At 46.2% G+C, this 20636-nt stretch overlaps 1 protein-coding gene across 1 annotated transcript in view; it reads left to right on the plus strand.

The window, feature by feature from the left end:
- ITSN1 (intersectin 1) overlaps positions 1–19974 on the plus strand; it is a 207857-nt gene extending 187883 nt beyond the window's left edge. The window contains exons 31-39 of the mRNA XM_058523049.1: positions 2837–3020; positions 5015–5113; positions 9954–10121; positions 13983–14195; positions 15276–15397; positions 16412–16494; positions 16826–16909; positions 17396–17569; positions 19407–19974. Of these exons, the coding sequence (XP_058379032.1) occupies positions 2837–3020; positions 5015–5113; positions 9954–10121; positions 13983–14195; positions 15276–15397; positions 16412–16494; positions 16826–16909; positions 17396–17569; positions 19407–19555 (1276 nt within the window). The 3' untranslated portion in view covers positions 19556–19974. The remainder of the gene's footprint in view (positions 1–2836; positions 3021–5014; positions 5114–9953; positions 10122–13982; positions 14196–15275; positions 15398–16411; positions 16495–16825; positions 16910–17395; positions 17570–19406) is intronic.
- Positions 19975–20636: the final 662 nt, after the last annotated feature.

A 20636-nucleotide genomic window follows, 5' to 3' on the forward strand; every position in this document is an offset into this window, starting at 1 on the left:
TCAGAAGTGGTAGCAGAAGGGATGCAGAAGTGAGGTGGGGCCACAAACTCGGGTGCTGGGAACTGTTTTTTTAATCAAAATCCTTTCCTGCCTCTTTGCTTGAAAAAAAAACCAAAAAAAAAGAAAGAGCTTCTCCAAAAAAATGGTTTTCTTAAGTATAAAATATTTGATGTACCTTCTGTTTAACTTAAGAAGAACAGACACGATTTTATTTTAAGCGGAAAACAAAAGAAAAATAAAGAGTAAAAAACATACCTTGGGGGGTAAAGAAAGGATGGAGACAAGAAGGGAAAAAGGAGCTTTGGGCTGGGAGTGGGAGAATGAGAGGGAAAAAGGGAGCACGGAGGAAATGAAGAGGGAGGATGGAAGGAGAGAAGCGCCGAGGGGCCCTGGAGCTGGACAGAGAGGAGTCGAGAGAGAAATCTGGGGAGACGGCCAGAGCCACTTCTGGAGGAAGGACAGGGCAGGAGCCGAGAGCAGCTCGGGGTTGGAAGGGGATCTGGGGCATTGTGACTATTGTGCCACGCATGGTGCTTACAAACTGTGGGATCCAGAGTCAGACCACCTGGGTTCAAGGGCTGCCTCTGTCACCTATTAGCCGTGTGACTTTGGTCAAGTCACTCAATTTCTGTGTGCCTCAGTTTCCCCACTTGCAGGATAATAAGTAATACACGTACAAAAAAGTATCTGATGTATAGGACTTATTAATAAATGCCAGCTCGTTTGACTAACCACTCAGTCTGCAGACATGAGAGGGTTAGGAACACCAATTGGTTTAGCAAACATTTGCGTGCTCTTTGCAATGTTCCTCTGCTGATTGATTACCCTCAAAGTTCAAGGCCTCAAATCTATAAACCTTTTTATGAGATTACAAATCAGCTTACCAAGGGGTGGGGCTGCAGCTGCAGCAGCCGAGTCATGTGACCTCTGAGCCTGCTGACACCCCTTGTTTAAACCCATTCAAGCCCAGTCCTTTTAAGTCTTGACTGTAGCAGAACATCCCAGAAAGAGACCCACAACTGAGCCTAACAGGTGCTTGATCCATAGTAGGGCCTGATTTTAGGGCTGCCTCCTGGGTGGCCAATGTGAGCCTAATTGTGGGCCCCCAGAACCCGGGAATGGGTTTAATGTCCTCAAGACAGTGACGATCTGCATATGATCTTTCTTCTTTTACCTTTTTCTTGTCTCCCCATCATTTTAAAAACAAAGGAGGAGGAGGAGGGGGAAAGGACTTTTATTCCCTTGCAGAAAGATTGTTTTGCTCCTCATAGGAAAATGATGGAATGATGGGATTTCTTCCTGTTTCCATCCACAGCAAGTTTGCAACATGGTTATTCAGGGCTCTTGTTCCCCAGAATTGGTGGTCATGTCACCCTTGAGCAAATTTCTACATGGTTGGGAGATATTGCACATCAACCCTCACAATGGGCAGTGGCCATCAGGCCATCCTGAGGGTACCAAGCTGCCACTCCTCACACCCAGGCAGCCAGTGCTGACGGGCATCTCTACCCATGAGGGCGTCTGCTTGAGGTGGAATCGCTAATTGTTCAGACCACATAACTTATTGTCTCTACAGTTTCTCTCCTTGGTCTGCTTGCCTAGTCCAAGGATTTTTTTTCTTTATCCAAAAATGTAAAAGGAAGAAAACAAGGTGATCTTTTTAAAGACTAATACTAAGATTGCAGAGCCTCCTTGGAGTAATATAGTCCTACCCATGACCATGAAGACAGCCAAAGAAATTCATAGTGACATCCTCCCACCCTTATGTTAAAATCATATATCATACCATTCTGTTCCACCCACCTATCTATCCATCCATCCATCCATCCATCCATCCATCCATCCATCCATCCATCTATCCATCCATCCATCCATCCCTCCATCCATCTGTGGTCACTAGAGTAGACAGAACACGCTCATGGCCTCGTATATGGTGGTCCTGCCTTCACAGTGCATTGCTATCCTTGTTGTGTAGAAGCTCAGTGTTGTGCACCTTCTTCTAGATGCTGCAGTTAGGTGTTCACATATGAGAGTTGGAAGGATGGGATGTACTGTCTTGGCTCTCTTGGCCCTGAACACTCAGACTACAGCCAGACCCCAGAACACACTTTCCAGTCTCTCCAGTCCCTTCCCAGCTTCCAGGATATAAATTGTTTGGGTCCATTGGCCCATTATCAGATTCACAGACTTCTCTCTTCAGATCTCCTCTTAACCCAGTCAGCCTCAAGTTAGCCACAGCAATGAAGCAGCAAACAGCACCCATAGTTCAGACAATCATTTGTACCTGGCCTTGGTGAACATAATGGGATTATTTTTCTGTGGCAGTTGATTTACATCTTAATTATGTCCTGCTTAGTCTGAAAATGGGCCTCCATGTCCGCTGGCAAAGGCAGCTTCCCTTGGGCATCGTCGGCCCCAGAAACACGTTCAGTGTGGAGGCCGATACCAGCCTGGGGTCTTCACCACAGACGATCCATAAAGTGAGACATCAACACAGGGATCCTGTCTGAGTTATTAAAGAAAGGATTCCGTATTTCTCCATAAGAAAAAAATTGTTTTTTATGCTGACTTGTTCAGCAAAGACTTTTTTTTTTGAAGTTTTTATTCCTAAGAGCCAGCAAACAGCCCTTATGCCAAAGAAAAATGTTCCGGTCATACCTGTCTGTAGCGCTAGACTCATTTCTTTTTCTGTTCCTTGTCTCCCAAGTAGATCCTTTAGTGGCCCTTGGGTTTGTGCCCCTCACACACATTCTGCTTTTCCGTACAACTTAGAAGTATGCTGTGTCATCGTCACATAGCGTGAAGGCAGGGGCTCACTTCTCGTGTTTCTGTGCAGAGCGCTCAGAGTTCGCAAGAAAATGTCTGGGGAGAAGATGCCCGTGAAGATGATCGGTGACATCCTGACTGCCCAGCTGCCGCACATGCAGCCCTACATCCGCTTCTGCAGCTGCCAGCTCAACGGGGCAGCCCTGATCCAGCAGAAGACGGACGAGGCCCCGGACTTCAAGGAGTTTGTCAAAGTAAGGAGCCCAGGCTGAGCCGAGCCCCCGCCCCCCGAGTGGCCATCTTCCAGCAGCTGGGCGTGTAAGGGACCGAGGTCTTGGCTGGACAATAGGGAGCTGGCACTAGCTGGCAGGTGTGGCTGTGACCAAAGGGATGGCTTGGAGAGGAGGGGCCAGCCCTGGTCTGGAAGCTTTGATCTGTTGTCCAGGTGTTAGCAGTGTTACTTAGATACAGGTTTAAATTTTCCATCTTATTTGTCAGGCCCAGAAGGGCTGGCGGGTCTCTGGTTTCCTATCTTGTTTAATCTGAGCACCCTCAGTTCTTTGCTGGTCTCTGCCCTTCCCCTGCAGAGGGAATGGCCAGGATGCCCAATGGACCCTTTGTTCCTTTCCCGATTGGCTCAAGCTCTGGGCTGCCCATAGGAGTGAGTGTGAGATGCCAGGACCTGTGCCTCAGGGGATAACAGGGGTCTGGAGAGCCAAGTGTCCAGCAGGGGACATGTGGGGAAGTGGGCCCCATGCTGTCAGAGGCCCCAGGCCCTGGGCCTGCTGACCTGGGACATGGCCTTGGCCGGGGTGGGGCCCTGCAGGCCATGCCAGCTCACACGGTCATCCCCCACCTCCCCCGGAGGAAAAAAATAGGAAGAGAATAAAATAACTTCTGCTAAACAGGTACATTTTGATGAATAGACACAAAATAATAGTAATAATGACGGGCTTATCTTTGTGCCTCATTGGTTTTGGGGGCAGGCCATTCCCTCCTCCATTATCGTGTTTGTGGAATCGTCACTGTGAGGTGAAAATGACATCTCTTCTTGGCCAGAGCATCACGTAGGTCTGATCTTTCTCTTCCCCCTGGTGCTTCTTAATGTTAAATGCTTCGATTTGCTAGCCAATGAATGGGGCGTTCTCAAGTCCTTCTAAGGGGAGAAATATTGCTGAGAAGTAGGCCTAGGGTGGGATGCGGACTGGAGAGCAGATGCTGGGCTACCAGGCTCCATGGGCCACCTGGGGTTTCAGCCAAGGTGCAGGTCCTCCCTGGGCACAGGCGGATGAGTTCATCGCTGGAGGCACCAGAGCTTCAGGGCAATGCTGACACCAGCCCAGGGAGGCGGCTTGTTGCCCCTCCCTCCTCACCCGTCCTCGCATCACCTCTCGTCACCCCTCCCCTCATCACTTCTCCCCGCCTCATCCCTGTGGGAGTCTGACTGCCTTTGCTGGCTGCCAAGTGTTCCTGGAATGATGATGTCCACTGCTGGAGCAGGTCCAGGTGCTGACAGTTCCCAGGTCATGGCAGCTGCCCGTTTCTAAGGCGTTAAACCTGACCAGAGCCTTTGAGAGCTAGGTCTCCATATAATCCCTGCAGCCAGTAGATGGGATCACCTTTCAGACGTAGAAGGACTCCTGTCCTCCAGTTGAGTTGACAAAAGTGGTGAGGAGAAAGAGGCAGGGAGCCCAGGGTGGAGAGGACCCGCAGGCCCTGAGACTGGAGTCCTGACCCCTCATGTCTCAGCTCCGCTTTCCCCGCCCTGCCTGGGGCTCCCACAGGCGTCTGCAGGCTCCACCCGAAACAATGCGATTTAGCCCTTCCAGCATCTCTGGGACTTAAGGGGGATTTTTATTCCGATCCTCTGGTTTTGTGATTCTCCTTGCTCCTGGGAATGTTATAAAGTTTCTGCAGATATCCGGAAGAAATATGCTCTGTAAAGCCAGAATCTCATCTCTGTAAGTAAGGAACCATGTGTCCCATGGAAGATCTGCCGAATCTGGAGAGCAGGGGTTAAGTCTGGTGGCTGAGTCACATCTGCGGGTCTCCCTTTCTCCGTCTGGACAGTGCCTCGTCCTGGACCGGGGGTAACTAGTCAGGCCCTTCCAACTCCAGGCTCCTGGGTTATCATCCAGATAAATGAGACGATGTGATGGGTGGGGAGTCCTAAATAACATCCATGTTGATGTCACTGCCTGGATTTTGCAGATTTCTGAAGTACATTAAAAAAAATCTCTTATTTCAGAGATTGGCAATGGACCCTCGCTGTAAAGGGATGCCGCTGTCTAGTTTTATACTGAAGCCTATGCAACGGGTAACAAGATACCCGCTGATCATTAAAAATGTAAGTACCTCTCTTGCCTTTTCGAGCAGAAGAATGCTTTCTCAGCATTTCAGGGATCCGGGGTCACGGGCAAGTTCCCTCGCCAACACACCTGGTATCTGTTGTGAGAAATCACGTTGTTGAGAAAACAGGATGTTGGAGGCATCTGCTTGGTAACGCAGAAAGAAAAGCTGTTTATCGTGAAAAGAGCTAATAATACACATCCTTCAGCTGTGTGACCTAGTGGCTTCCACCTTGTGTGTTGGAAAACGAGAGCTCAGTTCTTGATTTTTTCCAAACAAGAAAGAGAGAAAGAAATAGAATTCCTACCACCCATCTTCAGAAAGCCGTTGTGAGATACTCTATGTTGGTATTAGATGACTATTGTTCTCCTGTGAATTCAAGAAAACCAATACCAAAAGACAAGAAAAAAATTAGGGTTTCAGTGTCCCCATCTGTAAAATGAGTGAACAGACTTAGACAACCTCTGAGCCTGTGATTACATCACCACAGGGAGATAGCTCCTAGAGAGAGGTTTCAGATCTGGTTCCTTTTAATGGAGACTTTAGAAACCCACATCTGGGCACAGGTGTGCTCATTGCTACTGGGGTGTTATTCCCTTTTGGGTCTCTCCGTGGCAGGGTCAGGAAATATATGTATATATATTTATATGCACAAATTTACATATACTTAAGTGTACTCACATGTATTTATATTTATATCTAGAGCAATCCATCTATGTATATTATAATGTATGTTAAAACCATGAGTTCACACCGATACCTCTCATTCTAATCTATCTTCCCTCTTTCTACATTTATAACTCTCTTCTCTAGGAGAAGCTTGGCTCTCATTATCCTCAGTATGGTTACTTATTTGCTCAATCTCCTTATAAGTAATAAATCTCCCTCCCATGTAAGCCATCTCCTCGGTCCAACCCCAGCTGGACCCCACAGAATACACGGTGGCCACTTTGGCTGAGTTAAAGAATTAGTTTTGAAAGAAGCTTTCAATCTACTGTGTCCTCTCTTCCAACTTGGTGGGTGCTATTTAACCAGCTCAACACTTTTCTTTGCTTCCCCCAATATTTAATTGCAAATTGAAGTTGGAAACAAGCTTTTAAAATAGATGTTCTAAACCTAGCCAATAGAGAGAAAAACAAGAAAAGCACTGATAGGCATAAATATTAAAAAGAAAAAAACAAATTCTCATTATTGCAGAAACATGATTGCTGCCCTTTAGAGAACTCAAGAGAACAAACTGAAAACTAGCAGCACTAAAAAGAGAATTTTAAAAGGTGACCAGTTATAAGATACATATGGAAAACTGTAAAAGTGCTAAGACTAAATATTTTTTTTATAATACTGAGGTGGAGAAATTCTTAGCATGGCACCAAAGACAGGACCTTAAAGGATTTAGAGTCGTAACAACTTAAAAAGAAATCTTTTATTCTGAGAACAACTTAGGTGTTCATTAAGGAGAGTAGTTAAATAAATTGTGGTAGATCTGTACTATGAAAATATTTTAAAAGATCGACAGAGACTTCTATGTATTAGCATGGAAAGACATCCAGAAAATGCTAGTAAGTAAAAAAAAAAACAATAAAACCCTTCATGAACAATCCTACAGTATGGTCCATTTTGCACAACAGAAGGAAAACCCTATGCAGCGGATCTAAAGAGAACTGAAGGATGCCCTTCTGTCTGTTGGCATGGTTACCTCTGGGGTGGGAGAGTGAGGGGGAGCTCTCACATTTGCTCTATATACTTCTACATTGTTTGAATCTTGCACATCAAGAATGTGTCAATATATTATTTGTACATTTTTCTTAAAAATTTCTGTGTAACAAAATATAATGAACAACGTGGAAAGACATGAGAGATATAAACTGGGTAAACATATTTTTAACTGTGTGTAAATAGGTACCGAACTATACATAGATCTCTCTCTCTCTCTCTCTCTCTCTCTCTCTCAAGCACTCTTACAACCAAAAAAAAAAAAGAAAAGATGGGGCCAGCCCGGTGGTGTAGTGGTTAAGTTCGCACACTCCACTTCGGCGGCCCGGGGTTCACAGGTTCAGATCCCGGGTGCAGACCAACAAACCGCTTACCAACCCATGCTGTGGCAGGTGTCCCACATATAAAGTGGAGGAAGATGGGCACGAATGTTAGCCCAGGGCCGATCTTCCTCAGCAAAAAGAGGAGGATTGGCATCGGATGTTAGTTCAAGGATAATCTTCCTCACCAAAAAAAAAAAAGATAAATACCTTAATAGAAAAATAGGTAAAATACATACTAGACATTTCTGAGAGGAGTGTAGAGTGGCAGTAAAGAACACATAGTCAGGAGCCAGGCTGCCTGGGTTTGAATCTTGCTACCACTGCTGTGTGCCTTTGGGCAAGTTCCTTAACCTCTCTGGGCCTCAGTTTCCTTATCTGTAAAATAGGAACACTAATAGTAACTTACCGCATTGTGTTGTGAGAATTAACTGAGTTAATGTATGTAAAGTATTTGGCTCACACTAAGCAGTATATAAATATTAACTTTATCATTTAGTACATTTACATACTAAATGTACAATAAGTTCAAATTCACTGGTAATAAAATAAATGCATAACAAAACAAGAAAATATCTTGGTTTGGGCTTGGCAGATAGGCGTATATTGAAAAGATCGTAGGTCCCCAGTGTTGGCAAGGATGGCAGTGGAAGATAAACTGGTTCAGCTCTTTGGAGGGCTTTGTGTAGATCAAACTTCCCTTTGGCTCAGCTCTCCCTGTAGGAGTTTATTCTAAAGCAATAATAAGACAAATATTGAAAAATTGGAAGCAACATGAAGTTTTATGGGAAGAGGACTGTTTAAGAGCATTGCAGTTCATCCTTACAATGACATAGAATCCTTAAAAATGATAGTATAGATCCATATGGAATGGACAGTCAATGATATGCCATAACCACTATGAAGTGGGGAAAAAAGAAGCGTACAGAGTGGTACAGTGTAGTATGGTAGCATGATCCAATTTTTATTTAAAAAAATTATGTATATAAGGAGGCTAGCCCAGTGATGTGGTTAAGTGCACGCACTCTGCTTCCATGGCCTGGGGTTTGCGGGTTTGGATCCCGGGCGCAGACCCACGCACTGCTTGTCAAGCCGTGCTGTGGCGGCGTCCCATATAAAGTGGAGGAAGACGGGCTCGGATGTTAGCCCAGGGCCAGTCTTCCTCCGCAAAAAGAGGAGGATTGGCAACAGATATTAGCTCAGGGCTAATCTTCCTCACACACACACACACACACAAATTATGTATATATGTATCTAGGCAGAATATATTAATGAATATGTATTCAGAGGTTATCTCCAGATGGGGAGATTATGGGTGATTTTTAGGTTCCTTGTAACTTTCTTTTTTTTTTTTCTTTTGGTGAGGAAGATGGGCCCTGAGCTAACGTCTGTGTCTATCTTCCTCTATTTTGTATATAGGAGGCCACCACAGCACGGCTTGATAAGCAGTGCATGGGTCCGCATCCAGGATCCAAACCTGCGAACCCTGGGCCACTGTAGCAGAGCACGTGAACTTAACCACTACATCACTCGACTGGCCCCACCTTACAACTTTCTGACTTTTCTAAATTTTGTGCATTGTACAGTATTACTGTTACAGTTAGACAAGTCAATAAACCTATTTTTATTGTGAAGAAAAACAAAACCAATGAATTCACACAATTCAGCTGTGTAGGCTTCCAGTATAGAACAGTGCTCCTCAGACTTGGCTGCATGGTAGAATCACGTGGAGAGTTCTAGAAAATTCCTATGCCTGGGTCCCACCCCCAGGGCTTCCGATATGGTCAGGATTGAGGCATCAGGAGTTTTCAAGGGAATTCAGCATACAGCCAGGACTGGCCCAGAGGTAGGGGTTGTTGCTTGGAAATGATTGATGGAGTCACAGGATGCAGAATGTATGTTTTTCTGAATTCGAGTGGCTACTTAGGACTTTTAAACTAAAGTATACCTTTGAAATGAGATAACGTTCAGGGTAAGGCCCATTTGAATTATTTGTATGTGGACAAGGACTGGGAAAGTACACCCTCAACAAACTCCTGGCACATTCCAAAGGTGGCTTAGGGCCTTCCTTTGTTCTTAGGGTCTTTCTTCATGATGACTGCTTTTAGTCCCTCAAAGTCCTTTGAGAATCTAATGGTAATTGCTCTCAGTGATTGAGCACCTTCTAAGGGCCAGGAACTTTGCAAACTGCTTCACTTGTATCAAGTCCTTGAGTCCTCCAAACAACCTCTAAAGGAGGTGCTATTAGCATCCGCATTTTTCATATGAGGAAACTGAGGCTCAGAACATTTATGTAGCTGGCACATATCATGGCTGGTCAATGGCAGAGCAGGGATTTTAACCCAGGAGGTCTAGCCCCAGAACTGGCACTCTTAACTGTGGGCTTGGAATGGTCTATCCAGAAAAATGCACATTTGCTCAGATGCACCTGTTTGCATGCAGTTCCAGAGGTGCACAGACGCCTGCAGCTGTGTGTGGACCCAGGAGAGAGCCATTCTCTAGGGAGTAATCCATGTGGGTGCAGTATTGTCCTTGCTGCAGCCACTGCCCTCCTCATATCCCAAGTATAAATAATGTGGCATCTCCTGCCCACCAAGGGGACCCTGCCAACAAGGAGTGGCCGTCACGCTCCATGTCATGTCACCCACCCAAGCAGTGGGTGAAAAGCTCTGCAGTTGCTTGTGTGGTTGTGTTCAGGAAAGGTCTGTGCTGTGCCCTGACTTTGCTGGGCCTGGCCCTCCAGGATGGCCAACCCCAGGCCGACCCACACTGCCTAAGGTTGTTGTCTTCTGTTCTCCTGTGTAGATCTTGGAAAACACTCCTGAAAACCACCCCGACCACAGCCACTTGAAGCACGCCCTGGAGAAAGCAGAAGAGCTGTGTTCCCAGGTGAACGAAGGGGTGCGGGAGAAGGAGAACTCGGACCGGCTAGAGTGGATCCAAGCCCACGTGCAGTGTGAAGGCCTGTCTGAGGTAGCTGCCTAGGGGTGGGACCCGGGCCTCTGCCGGCTGAGCCTCGGCAGCCAGCCTGGAGGAGGACGAGAAAGATCACGAAGCATTCCCCTTTCCAGCCCACCGCTTGCTAAATCTCTCTTCAGCTGCTTCTAATCTGCTATTGAACCCATTCACTGAGTTCTTTATTTCAATTATTTTCTTTCCAGTTCTATCAGTGCTATTTATGTTCTCAGATCTGGTTTCTTTCTTGTGTCTTGTTCCTTGCACAAGGGGCCATGCTTCTCATTTATTTCCTAACACATTTTAAATATATTCCTGTATATTTCAAATCTGATAATTTCAATAGCTAAACTTATGGATCTCACGCTTTTGTCTGTTGCTTCTGCCGGCTCTCCAAACACTTGTCTGTTTCTCTGTATGTATTGTGATTTTTGACTGTGAGCTCAGTGTTCCTTGGAACTTTATCTGTGGGATCTTTGAGGTCTGAAATTGCATTCCTCCTGAGAGGATTGCTTCCAGGATCATCCAAAATTAAATTTAGGGGGGTTTTTGGATCACACTAGTTGTGTGAATTGTGGTTGTAAACTTGTGTGAGAGCTGCTTTGTGATTACTAGTTCTCACGGGCATTTTTTTCCCCTCCACTTACACTAAGGTCAAAAACAAGGAAGTTTTCTTGCTCCTTCCTTCTGTGCTGAGTTTACTTGTCATTCTCCCTCTGGGGTCCAGCTTTTTGTGATCTCCTGTGAGATCCCTCACCTCACGTGGGGCCTGGATATATCACCTGTCTCCTGCATCCCACATAGCCGTTAAAATGGAAGCTCAAGGTCACCAGATTTGAGAGAGACTCTTAAAGCTAATGCCAGCTTTGGGGTTATTTATCTTCTGGGCTTCACATTTTCATTCTGTTTTTGGCCTCTGCAAATTTCTTACTTTTATTTTTACCACCTTGCTTGCATTTAAAAAGTGCATTTTTATATTTTACTCCGTTTTTAAAATTTTCATTGGGTGAGTCAGATCTCTACTTCACCATACTGCCAGAAACAGAAGCCTCTTCTAGTATTTAATTCTCTTCTTGTCACTTATCTTTCCTTTAGTCTTGTTCACTCTTTCTGCCTGTTTTTTTCTCTCTCTCTCTTTGCCTCTGTGCACACGTGTACACACACATACACACACATGCATGCACACACACCATTCACTAGGGTTTACCAAAATACCCAGGCAAAATTTGTCTCCCTCATCCACTCTCCCTGTGGCTTCTTCCTTCTTACAAGCTCCAAAGGCAGTCACCACCTGAAGAAGTCACCACCAGTCCCTCCCTGCCCCTCCCCTGTCCACCTCCAGCATAAGTGTGTGATAAACAAAGTTGTGAGAGCAGCCCTGTGGAAACCAAGGTGACGGATGTGGGCTCCCATTTTGGAATTCTGCGTTGATGTGCAATCCAGGGGCATTCATTGGTTGGTTGGCTTATTCACTCATTCATTCATTCACTTATTCATTCTATAAACATTTATTGAGCATCTGTCCATGTGCTACTGCTCAGTACTAAACACTGAGGACATGAAAATCAATATGATGTGACCTCCCTCCTCTCAAGGAGCCTATAGTCCTGGACAAAGTGGTGGGGCTAAACCAATGTTTACAACAAAATGTGAGGAATGATGAGGGAGAACTAGGTGCCAAGTGCTGTGGGAACACGCGATGGGAAGGAAGGGACAGTCGAGGAGGCATTCCTGGAAGAGTTGGAGAAGGTGACACTTGGCAGGGTGTTGAAGGACGAAGATATCTCTCCAGGAAAGAATCCAAGGGGAGGGGACTTCGGTGGAGGGCACGGCCTGAGCAGAGCATGGGTGAGGGATGTAGGGCGATAGGCAATAAGGTTTTAAGGCAAGCTGAAGCCAGGCGGGGTGGGGGAGAAGGCCTGTACCATTCAGAGGAGTGTTAGCTTGACCCTGAAGACAATGGACCTGAATAGCTCCTGACTCTTCCAGGTAGAAATGCCGAGGTGGCAACACACACTTTAGAAAGGGGCCCTAGCCTGAGCCTCATGGCTGCAGTCAGGCCTGGCTCTTCATCTTAAAACATTAAGAATAAAATAAACTCTCGTCATTTGCTTTTTGTGGCTTATAGACCTTCTTTGAAATAGACTGTGTCCTTCTTTAGTGTTGGGTCTTTTCTCGCTATTGTCCACCAGCTTTCATTTTTATCTGCTCAGTGTTCACGATCATGGAAAGGGGGCATGTTGACTTCTGTTTCTGGCCCAGATCTGGACACACACCAGTGATTAAGTTTCAGATAGATGCTATCTGTGGCATTCTTGCCTTAAGATAGAGAAATGCAAAGACTATTCCCAATTCGTATAAATTCAGTGTTAGCCTGGCCAGTTGGAGGCCCTAGCCTTTGAGTATGAATGAACCACTTCACTTTTATGTCATGCAAGTTGCTGTCTCTGGATTCATTGTCACCAAGTGTCTTGAACTCTCTCTTGGCAAGTAAAATGAGCTAGGTTGATCTCCAGGCTCCTGTTCAGAGTGCCAAGGGGTGAAGAATATCCTTTGAAGGCTTCCGTTGGGGTGTGACCTTCAGTCTTTTGGGCTCCCTCAGAGGCTCGGTGGGAGGTGAGGGGCCCTCCTCCCTCCTTGTACTCAAGAGTGGAGTGGAGTGGCTACTCTTCCCAGACACCCATAGGTTCCAGTCACAGAAGCACCACTGATTCTTTCTCACATATTGGAGGGAGACAGGTGGCTACCAGCATCTCTCAGGGTGCTGTGAACCCTGTCACCTCTTCACAAATACTCTCCTTAGGGAGGTCTGTAGGGTTTGTAGCTCTGGAAAGAGTCTTGGCCTTGAAGGCTGCTGGATGGAGCATACCCCTGGGGCTCAAGTGTGGGCAGGTGGGAGCTGTGAAGGTCTGACGCCTGCCTGGATTGTATCCCTGCCTGAGCACAGCTGTAGCCTTCCCCTCCCTCAGTCTCTCCCCCTGCTATCAAAAAAGGGGGCCATAGTAGAGTCGTTTCTGCCTCAGTCTCCCTCTGCTCCTTTAGACCCTGCTCACATAGATGATAGATCCTGGGGGATGATAGAGCATGAGATGATAGAACCGGGATGGGGGGGCGGGGGATGATAGAGCACAAGATGGTAGAGCCCAGGAGGGATGATAGAGCCACATTTCAGCACTCAGGGCCATCTCCAAGGTTTGGGAAGTGGCGGGAAGAGAGCTGTCCTCCCCACATTTTCAGGATCAGTGAGTTGGGTGAGATTTAATGTGCACCAACACAGTGTCTCTTCTGCTTGGCTTTGAGGCATCGCTCAGGACCACTGAGTTTGGCAATCACCCACATGCTAGGGGTTCTGGCCTCCAGCTGCACCTTGGAAAGTAGCATTTGTCCTGTGGAATTGTACACAGAGAGTCACTGTTGCTTTCCAGAAGCATGAAGAACTGTGTGAGCCTGTGTGGGGCCATCACTGGAGCTGGTTCACACCACTGCACACAGCATATACTCATTGAGATAGCTGAGGGCTGAGTATTTTCTTCCTGCTGCCCAGTTTCCCCAATAAGTAAAAGAGAGAAGAGCACCAATCACCCTAAGACACCAGCAAACCCCTAGGGAGAAAGCATTAGGAATCATAACCAAGACTCATCTTGACACTGGAAATCCCCAGAACCATGCCTTTGCCTGACTTTGACTTCTTGGCTCCCAAAGGCTTCAGCCAAGGCCTGAAGTCTTCAAAGCAGTCTGTGATTTATGTCTCAGATATGGGCCCGCTGGGGCCTGGTCTCAGACTTTGATGGAGCCCATGCTTTCAGATGCAGAAAAACAGAAATCAAAAAATGACCTCACTTCATCGTGTCTTCTTTGGGTTTTGTTTTCCTTTCTCAGCAACTTGTGTTCAATTCTGTGACCAACTGCTTGGGGCCACGCAAGTTCCTGCACAGTGGGAAGCTCTACAAGGCCAAGAGCAACAAGGAGCTGTACGGCTTCCTCTTCAACGACTTCCTCCTGCTGACCCAAATCATAAAACCCTTGGGCTCTTCTGGCACCGACAAAGTCTTCAGCCCCAAATCGAACCTGCAGTATAAAATGTACAAAACAGTAAGTTTGACTCTAGACAGCAATATCAAGGTTGGTGTTTGGGGGAGGAGAAAGTTTCCAAAAGGAGCCAGAGTTTTGGCAGCACTTTGGGACTGTGGCATAAAGGAGAAGGCGAAGGGGGCGAGCCAGTATTAGGGTAACGAAAGCAGAGGACAGTCTGTCCCACCACACACTTCCAGAAGTATCAGAAAAGGAATGACGCTCAATTTGATTGAGGAAACATCTATTAGTTGTCAAATGGCTGCTGTGGTCCCCCAGATATGACGGAGGCACGCCCTGCCCTGGTGCGGCTCACACTCTGGTGTGCAGATAAGGCAGGCGTGGGAAAGTTCCAGACTAGGGCTCAAGCACCCGCCTTCCCAACCTTCCCAGATCCCCCTCCAAACTCCTCAAGATAGCCTGAAACATCCGTGTCCCTCACCATTTCCAGCAAAAGCCAATCTAAATAGTCAACATGTAGAGAATTTCCCTAAGCTGTTTATTTGGTCTGCTCCTATGTGCATGGCTGTGTTTGTGTGTCTTTGTGTCACGGGATATTATTTTTCTAAATTTGTCTCTGTGGGGGTGTTCTTATGGGAGAATTGTCTCTGAAGCGGTAGTTAGCTTTGTTTTGGGAAGAAGAATAATAAACTTATGTAGATTGTTACTAGCAACCTTGTATGAAAATGTTTGGAGGGAATTGCTTGGAGGGAAAGTTGATGGAGAACGTTGGCTGATTAGGATATGCCGTGGGAGAAACAGACCAGTCAGTTCTTATTCTGCAGGACTGAAAAAATACTGCAAAATGGGGGAGGGGGATATCCATATTTATAATTTGCAATATATGAAAGTTGATATTAACACAAAATCATTATTCCTAGATAGCTTATTGGAACACACACACATATGCACACAGACACAAGCACACACACACACACACCCTCACCATCAGTCTAGTTTTCTGGAAAACATGCATACACACACACACACACTCAATTTAGCTTAGTGCAACTTGTGCGCATAAGCGCATACACACTCATAGTTTACTGGAAGACACAGACGCCCAGTCTGGTTTTATAACACCTCTGCATTATTTTTCAGCCTATTTTCCTAAATGAGGTTCTAGTAAAATTACCCACTGATCCTTCTGGAGATGAACCCATCTTCCACATTTCCCACATCGACCGAGTCTATACCCTCCGAGCAGAAAGCATAAACGAAAGGTAAGACCGGCCACCTCCCTGGCACTGGGCACCCGGGTTCCACCAGGTTCAGGACACATGTGGGACATTTAATTAATCAGCAGATCCAAACATTCCTCGAGTTGCGATGCTATAACCTTGGGCTGGAGGGGGTGGGGAGGAGGGCTTAATACTTTTTTCTAGAGCCTTGTAGAAGTCCGACATGTGGCGTGAATTTTTCAAAATAAAGTGAATTGAAACCAATTTTGCTTGAGAATTTTTTTTGGTAGAAATGTTCAGCATTCTTTAAGATAAATGGGGCATCTCAGGTTTCCCAGGGTTTCCCAGGTGGCAGAAACCAGTAGGAAAGTGATTTGGGGATGAAAGGACCACCCAAACTCGACGCCCTTCTCAGCAGGCTCACTGGACAGACATTCTGGATCCTAGAGCTGTGGGTGTTTTGCTTCAATCGTGTCTTCAAGACTAGTCCTGGAGCCAAATGAAATAGATCATTTTCTGAAGGGTGAACTTGACATGCGGCCAACAACATTCCAAGAGCGTTTGTGCCAAGCAAGAAAGTTGGCCAAAGTTATCATGCATATGGTTTTCTGGAAAATGAAGGAGAAAACGTCATGGCAACTTGCTTCCCCAGTGCATGCTTGGTCATTTCCTTATCTGGGAAATGGTTTTGTTCTTCCCTTGGATGGTTTAGTAGGAGGGATCCTTCTGGGCTTATTGGGTTAGGCAACTGCCTGATGCTTTTTAATAAGATAGGAAGAGAAGTTGTGTGCTGACATCTCCCCCAGGGCAGCATGTGTCATAGGTTTTCTTCCACCCATGCAGGTCTTGGGAACATCCATAAAAATGTCACTCATGCCTTTCTTATTAATGGTAAGAATAATTACGAGCATCATGTGACATAAAACCTTCTTTCCAAGTCTTTCTTGTTAAAATCAAATGAATAAAACAGGCAGAGTTCTGGAAGCTGATTTCAAAGAGACTTGAAGCCTTTTTCTTGAGTTCTCTTTGGCACTTTTTTGACTTTTCCTTTCCAAGGACGGCCTGGGTGCAGAAGATCAAAGCTGCTTCTGAACTCTACATAGAGACGGAGAAAAAGAAGCGAGAGAAGGCGTACCTGGGTAATGCATTGCTCGGCAGCATGGACCGCGTCTCCTGCAAAGCTGGGGCGGAGAGCCATTTGGTTGGGCCCAGAATCCTTATTGCTGGAAGATGGGCCTGGAGGTAGAGAGGCCTGAGATGGGATGGAAGTGGGGGAAGAGGGAAAGTGGGGTGCAGGATGAGGGATGGAGGGCAAATTCCAGGAGCAAGGAAGCAAGAGTTAAAGAGAGGAGGGGAGAATTGTTCTTGAGTGGGGGCAGGAACCTAAAAGGGATCATGAGGCAAACAGGGGTGGGAAAGGCGTCAAATGTTAAAAAGAAACATTTTGTGTTGTTTTTCCTGCCATCATAGTTCGTTCCCAAAGGGCAACAGGTATTGGAAGGTTGATGGTGAATGTCGTTGAAGGCATTGAGCTGAAACCCTGTCGGTCACATGGTAAGGACCCTTGAAGCCCCCTCTAGCATGCATTAGTGGTGGAAGCTTTTTCTGTTTCCCTCCCACCCAGCTTTAAATAAAATGTGCTATTTCCATAAGCCTAAATTTCCTTCCCGAATTGGTTTTTCTAGCGCTTGTTAAAAACCTAGAATTAAAAAAAAATTCTAATCCTTTCCACCATTTTGCTTTTCAGAGAGATCTGAGTGGCTGCCATTTCACAGTAGATGTGATGTAATCTAAGGGTACATGAAGCGAGGAGACAGGAAAAGCCTAGTTTTGAAGCCCATTCATCTAATTATTTGTTCTTAGTTTAAGTATGATGCTAAATTGTGGGAGTTTTCACCCAGATTCTCCATTTTATGCCACTTAATAAGCGTGGCAATGGAGGGGGGCAAAAATGAGGGGTTCAGAGGGCAAGTGCTGCCCACTGTGGCTGTGGCCCTGCCATGCCATGCCTGGGAGTCGAGCAGGCTCTATTCACTCTAGGAAAGAGTAACCCGTACTGCGAGGTGACCATGGGCTCCCAGTGTCACATCACCAAAACGATCCAGGACACTCTGAATCCTAAGTGGAATTCCAACTGCCAGTTCTTCATCAAAGACTTGGAGCAGGAGGTCCTCTGCATCACCGTGTTTGAGAGGGACCAGTTCTCTCCCGACGGTGAGTAGAGAGCAGCCCCCTGAGGTGCCCTCCTCCTTCCCTGTCACTTGGCTTTCATGGGTAAACATTTTCTACCTGGGAACTTGGTGCCCAGAAGTCTGTGAGCTTCCCTCCAGAGAGATGAGGTTGGCACAAGACAAGACTCAGCCTTCCCTAGAAAGTGGCCTTCACTGATCCTGGGGCATCAGTGGACAAACCATGCTTGGTCTAGAGTGGTCCAGCTGCCCTCGACCAAGACCATGGTCCTATGCTTCCCCAAAGCAGGTGACTGCAGAGAAGGCTGCACCCCAAAGCCTCAGCCCAATCCTTTAGTCCTTGGCCAAAAGCCATGAAGACAATGGATAAAACCAGCCAGTTGAGCAAGAATAGTGTTAGCCCACAACGGGTGTGGCAGAATCAATAGGTGCCCTGTGGGTGACAGTTCCGGTTAATCAAAGGGATGGAATTGTGTTGGATGCATGGTCCCTTCAACCAACTTTCTGCTTCTGCTTCGAGCCGGGAAAAGAATGGGTTTGGCTAGTGATTCCAAGAACTCTCTTCTCTTCCTCAACCCAATAAAAATCAGAGAGTAAGTTCAAAGATTACGGTCTCAATTATATTCAAAGAAGTATAATTAGGTGCTAGGAGTGAGGGGCTAATGACGGCAAGCTCTGTGCGAGGCTTCAGTTGCTCCACGTGGCTTTTCTCTGTTAGTACTTCTACAGGAATGATCTCATTGTGAGTTAATCACTGTTGATTATTGCCCAAAGACAGTCACAGAGCTGGCTAAATGGTAGAATGGCCAAAGCAGCCTGACTCTCAAGTCTGGGCTCTAAAACACTGTGTTTCACTGTCAGTTTTTATTCTGATAAGTGAAGGTTTGAGGTTGGGTTTTTTTTTTTTTTTAAATAGTGAAATATCATGACACAATGATAACTCCACTAGGTATAATTGAAAATCCTAATGTTGTTCTTACATTAGAGATTATTTCTATGAAATGCACGTAGGGTCAAAATAAACCTGTATCTGTCCACCAGAAAAAATTCCCAGGTTTTAGAAGGGAGCCTTGAAAGAAGGCTGTTTCCTGTACAGAAGTGGCTGGATCATAGTATATTCCAATAAATAATTGTTGAATGAGTAAATGATGGAATTAATGGTCTGGAGGCCCATCTAACACCATCGTGTATTTGCATAGCATTTAAAAATTTTTCACATGCGTTCATGTCCGTTCTCATACTGACACTCAATATTCGATAAAAAGTGGTGTTGAGATTGTTTTGGAGCAGGGCTGGAAGCATGCAATTCCCATGCTGTCGTCTCCTCTCTCACCTCCTTGCACTGGCTCTCCGGCACACACGAGGGGCATTACAGGACCAGCCTTAACTCACTTTGACTTTTCTGAAAGGGGTGTGACATCACGAAGTATGCTCCTGTGACAACCCCTGGGAGAAATTACTGTCTAATTTTTGTCCCAGAAATAATTGTACTTCTGGGTGATTTCTTTACATTTCACTTTCATTCCAAATTGTGCAGTGGAGACGACATCTGGTTTTGCATCACCCCCCAGGGAGCTTTAGCCCTTTGGAGGTCCCCAAGGGTGGGGAAAGTCGTGGTCTGTGTTTTTAACTCCTCTAGACTCTCCTTTGTCCATCACCCCCCCCCCATTTTGTCTTTTTCTTTTCACTGCACTTAAAATTTATGCTCTGTCATTATAGCTCATGGATTCCTGCAAACTGACCTAACTCCCTTTTGGAAGAAGGGAGAGTGTAACAATTCGGTGGGAAGTTCCCAACAGGTCACATACATGCCTCGAAGAGAAGGAATTCGCTCTCTGAGTTAGTGTCTGTTCTCCTTTCAGATTTTTTGGGTCGAACGGAGATCCGAGTGGCCGACATCAAGAAGGACCAAGGTTCCAAGGGTCCAGTTACAAAGTGTCTCCTGCTGCATGAAGTTCCCACTGGAGAGATTGTGGTCCGCTTGGACCTGCAGTTGTTTGATGAGCCATAGGGAGCTGGCCCAGGGCGTGCATGGCAGAGTTCCAGCCCGAGGCAGCGGATGCTGTCTGGAAATGGTGTTGTTTTCTAAGACCACCACTGGGTGTTCAGCCACAGGGCAATGAGACAACAAAGACAGACCCCTGAAAGCTTCTAGGAATAATTCTTGACAATCCTTCCCCCCAAACAATTCCCATTTTATGAAACAAAACTGTGTTTTCCTTTGTCCTCACTGCAGGTCTCATCATGCCTTCTAGGGTCTTTGAAATCTCATAGCCCCCAGTGAGGTTCTGTTGGGAGTCTGGGCCCATCCCTGGGCCTGAGGCATGGGTCTGGTTACTGTAAAATAGATTTATAAAGGCAATGTCTGTATTTTTAGAGAACCTATGTAACCCTCTCCCTTCTTACCTCCGCCAGCCCCCAAGTAGGCCCCTTGACATAGATGCCTAGTCCTTGGTGTGTTTAGAAATAATTATGATGGTCCTGTCATTGCTTCAGAATCTCATTCCCCCACGGGGACCTTATTTGAGATGTTGCCCTAGATCTGATCACTTGGGGAGATGGTCTCCTGATCAGACACTGGGCTAGCTCTTTGAAGAGCTGGTCCATGGAAGATTCCAGCAGGTGCGTTGTTAGAGCCATTCCAGTCCCCTCCAGGTCTTTTATTGGCAGACGTCAATGAGAACTATCACTGGCTACTATAAGGCGAGTCGATTCCAATTTCCAGCATGCTTGGAAGATGGTTAAGGAAGCTTGTTATCTACAAAGTTATCCTCTGCTGGATTCGATCACCGCAGGTCACTTAAAAGGCTACTTTATGACGTCATTGGATCCGGGTTGCCAGCCCAGTTGGGAAATTCTCTCTTGGCTTGGAGGTCCTGTGATGTTTCATCACAAGAGTAGTTGCTGGTGACCAGCTCTGAGCCTATTCTCGCTTGAATATGCTGGATCCTCACTGTCATGGGAAATTTCAGCAGCTGTTTGGGTATGTTCCCAAAAAAGGCATCCCCAAGGCGTGGAAAGGAAAAGTGACAATCTGGAAGTGGGGTGGAAAGATGTGAAGGAAATCCATTATGTGGTGGAGGGAAGACCCT

Source organism: Diceros bicornis, chromosome 27 (genome assembly GCF_020826845.1).
Source record: "Diceros bicornis minor isolate mBicDic1 chromosome 27, mDicBic1.mat.cur, whole genome shotgun sequence".
NCBI lineage: Eukaryota > Metazoa > Chordata > Mammalia > Perissodactyla > Rhinocerotidae > Diceros > Diceros bicornis.